This window comes from Condylura cristata, unplaced genomic scaffold (assembly GCF_000260355.1).
Source record: "Condylura cristata isolate star-nosed mole 26May11 unplaced genomic scaffold, ConCri1.0 scaffold00015, whole genome shotgun sequence".
NCBI lineage: Eukaryota > Metazoa > Chordata > Mammalia > Eulipotyphla > Talpidae > Condylura > Condylura cristata.
Genome location: NW_004567116.1, coordinates 3,152,446 through 3,155,105, shown reverse-complemented (window position 1 = coordinate 3,155,105; position 2,660 = coordinate 3,152,446). Strand labels below are relative to the sequence as shown.

Genomic DNA, 2,660 nt, shown 5'->3' with positions numbered 1-2,660 from the left:
GGCCGACGGGCCTCGGAGAAGCGAGCGCGGCCCCAGCCCCGGGACTGAGGGGCAGAGGCACGGGCGACGCCCACGAAGCCACAGCAGGGAGGGTGCGGGGCGGCCCGCGGCTGGTCCGGGGGGAGTGGGGCGCCTCACCTGCACCTCCCGAGGGCGCCGCTACCGCTCGCTGAGGGGACAACATGGAGCCTCCGCCTTCAGCAGAAGCAGCAGGGAGCAGAGAGGGGCGGGCAGGAGCGGGCAGGGGCGGGAACGAACCAGGCCCTGGAGGCGGGCAACGGGCGGGGCCTGGGCTCTAGAAGAAACTAAAGCGGAGGAGGGGCGCGCGAAGCCGCCAGGGAGCGAGCGCCCCGCGCGTCTGCGAGGCCGTCGGGCGGCCAGAGACGCTGCCGCGCTGGACTGCAGGCGCGGGAAAGCGCACGCGGCCGAATCCCGCCACCGCCCGAAGCGTATGCGCGTGCGCGGGGGCGCGAGGCGCGCCGCCGGCCACCTGGGCCGGGCCCTGGAGACGACGACCCTTTGGGAACTGGAGTCCCACGCGCTCCGGGTTTCCCCAGCTTGAGGTGTCTATTTTTGCAGCCTCATCCGGGGCTGGAAGGAAGCAGGAAAGAGGCCCAAAATTTGGCGCGCCTCTTCAACGACTGAACTACAACTCCCAGCAAGCCGTGCGGACAGGAGAAGGCTAGGACTGGGCGGAGTCCGCCTGAGCGTCCCACCTGGCGCGCCAACTGAACTACAACTCCCAGCAGGCCTTGCGGGGAGCAGAGTGGGGGTGCCCAGGCTGGGACCGCCTGCTACCCCGCCTGGTGCCCGGCGCCCGGCGTGGACACCGGACGTGGCTAGAGGCCTTGAGATAACTGTCTTCGATCCCCACTGGCCACGTTGAAACGACTTCTTCTTTAACGCTGAGGAGTGGGGGGCGGGGCCTCATTCCTGAGTGACAGAAACATCACTGTTTTTTAAATCGATCTTGATTTCATTACCAGCATCCTCAGTTTTGCCCTGTGTTTCTGTCCCTAGCCGAGTCCGACAGTGCGCCATCATCACTTTCATGTCTTAAAAGTAAGAACTTACAGTGAGAGAAACTGGCCGGGCCATTTCCTGCGAGTTCGATCCCCACCCCGGAGGCGATCCACATAGTGCAGCTGTTCCCCTCAGCAGTATACTTCATCAATACGCCTGTTCTGCTCCCCCCTATGTCTCTGGTGAATCCTCTCACGGCCCCTGCACCTCTGGCCTGTACCCCAGTTTTGTATGCATAAATAAATTAATCTCTAAAAAAATGCCTTTCATTGGCTTTGTCCAGACACGGCCTCAGAAGCCTGTTTTGAAGCTGCTTTTTGCGAGCACACTCGTACTTAGTCTGTAAGGTAGATCAAAACAAAACAGGGTTCTCTGAAAATGCTTATATTCATACTTAACATGTGATGAGAAAATGTCAATTGCCACAAATGAAGATATTGGGGGAGTTTTGGGGTTTATAGTGGGAGAACAGTATTCTGAAGGAGGGGTGGAAAGAAACTGCTGGAACATGGGAGGCTAAAGTAGCCATAAACTGCCACTGTTATAGAGCACCTCAATTCTGTTAGAGGACAGGGGGAGAGGGACACCCCTGAAGCCCCAAAACCTGCCTGCTCTAAGTGGGTTCTGCCATCCGTCGCAACAAGACAAAACATATAAAGCTTTAATGAAAAGTGACTTTAATACAGTGAATATACAATACGGAACACAAAGAATATAACTTGTAAATCAAACACCTGAAGTTACCCATCCCCTCGTGGGCAAAAGTCAACCCAAAAGGGATTGGCCCAAAGCAAGGCCTGAAAGCCTGCCACAAGACTAAAGCACCTTCTGGCCAGGACCCATGGAAAAGGGTCAGAAATGGACAGACAAATCTGGGAGGAAAAGAGCAAAATCAAAATCAATATAAGCACTGCCATGGTCACCTCCCTACAGGTCTCTCACCCACATCTGCCTTAACCAGTCCAGGGTCAGGAAACAAGCCCGGTTTCTTCATCACATGCTTGCTGCTCCATGTGGCTTCCTTAGGTCTCCGTCTTTTTCTCCATCTGGCTTCCTTCTCTCTTCTCCTTTTTCCTTTTTTCTCTGCTCAGCTCCACCCTCCTTCTGGGTGGGGCAGGGAACCTGGAACTTCCCTTCTCCTAGGGACCACCCAGTTACACCACCACCTCTTGGCATCACGTTGCCTCCTTCATTCAACTCACTTTCTTGCTCCTTTAATGTTAAGTACCTAACTTTTTCTTTGGGGAAAACCAAAATTATTCCATTTTCTTCTGTCTCTGCCTTAGCTATTGTAACCTTCCTTCCCAGAACCTCTTGCAAGCTACCTCTAGGCCCTGCCAAGCCTTTGAGCTATTTTTTACTTCCCAAATGATTAGGCCAAAGGTAAAAAGGTAACAATCATTCTACCTTATCTTACCTAAGGAGCTTGTTTTGATTTCTCTACCTCTACCCCTTTTGATTCCCACCCTGTCCTCCTCCATACCCCTCCCCAGACCCCAACTCTCAATATTATTTAAATACCCTCCTTTAGATTGAAAGAATGGAGCTTAGGTCTAAATGTACTTGGGTGAGGAAGAAAAGATGTGACCATCAGCACAAATGGTTATTGGGGTTTTTACACTGGCAGTAGGAAGGCA

At 54.1% G+C, this 2,660-nt stretch overlaps 1 protein-coding gene across 1 annotated transcript in view; it reads right to left on the bottom strand.

Annotated features, from left to right (window-relative positions):
- The window catches only part of ATL3 (atlastin GTPase 3), a 29,994-nt gene extending 29,636 nt beyond the window's left edge, over positions 1-358 (bottom strand). The window contains exon 1 of the mRNA XM_004682691.2: positions 139-358. Within this exon, the coding sequence (XP_004682748.1) occupies positions 139-184 (46 nt within the window). The 5' untranslated portion in view covers positions 185-358. The remainder of the gene's footprint in view (positions 1-138) is intronic.
- Positions 359-2,660: the final 2,302 nt, after the last annotated feature.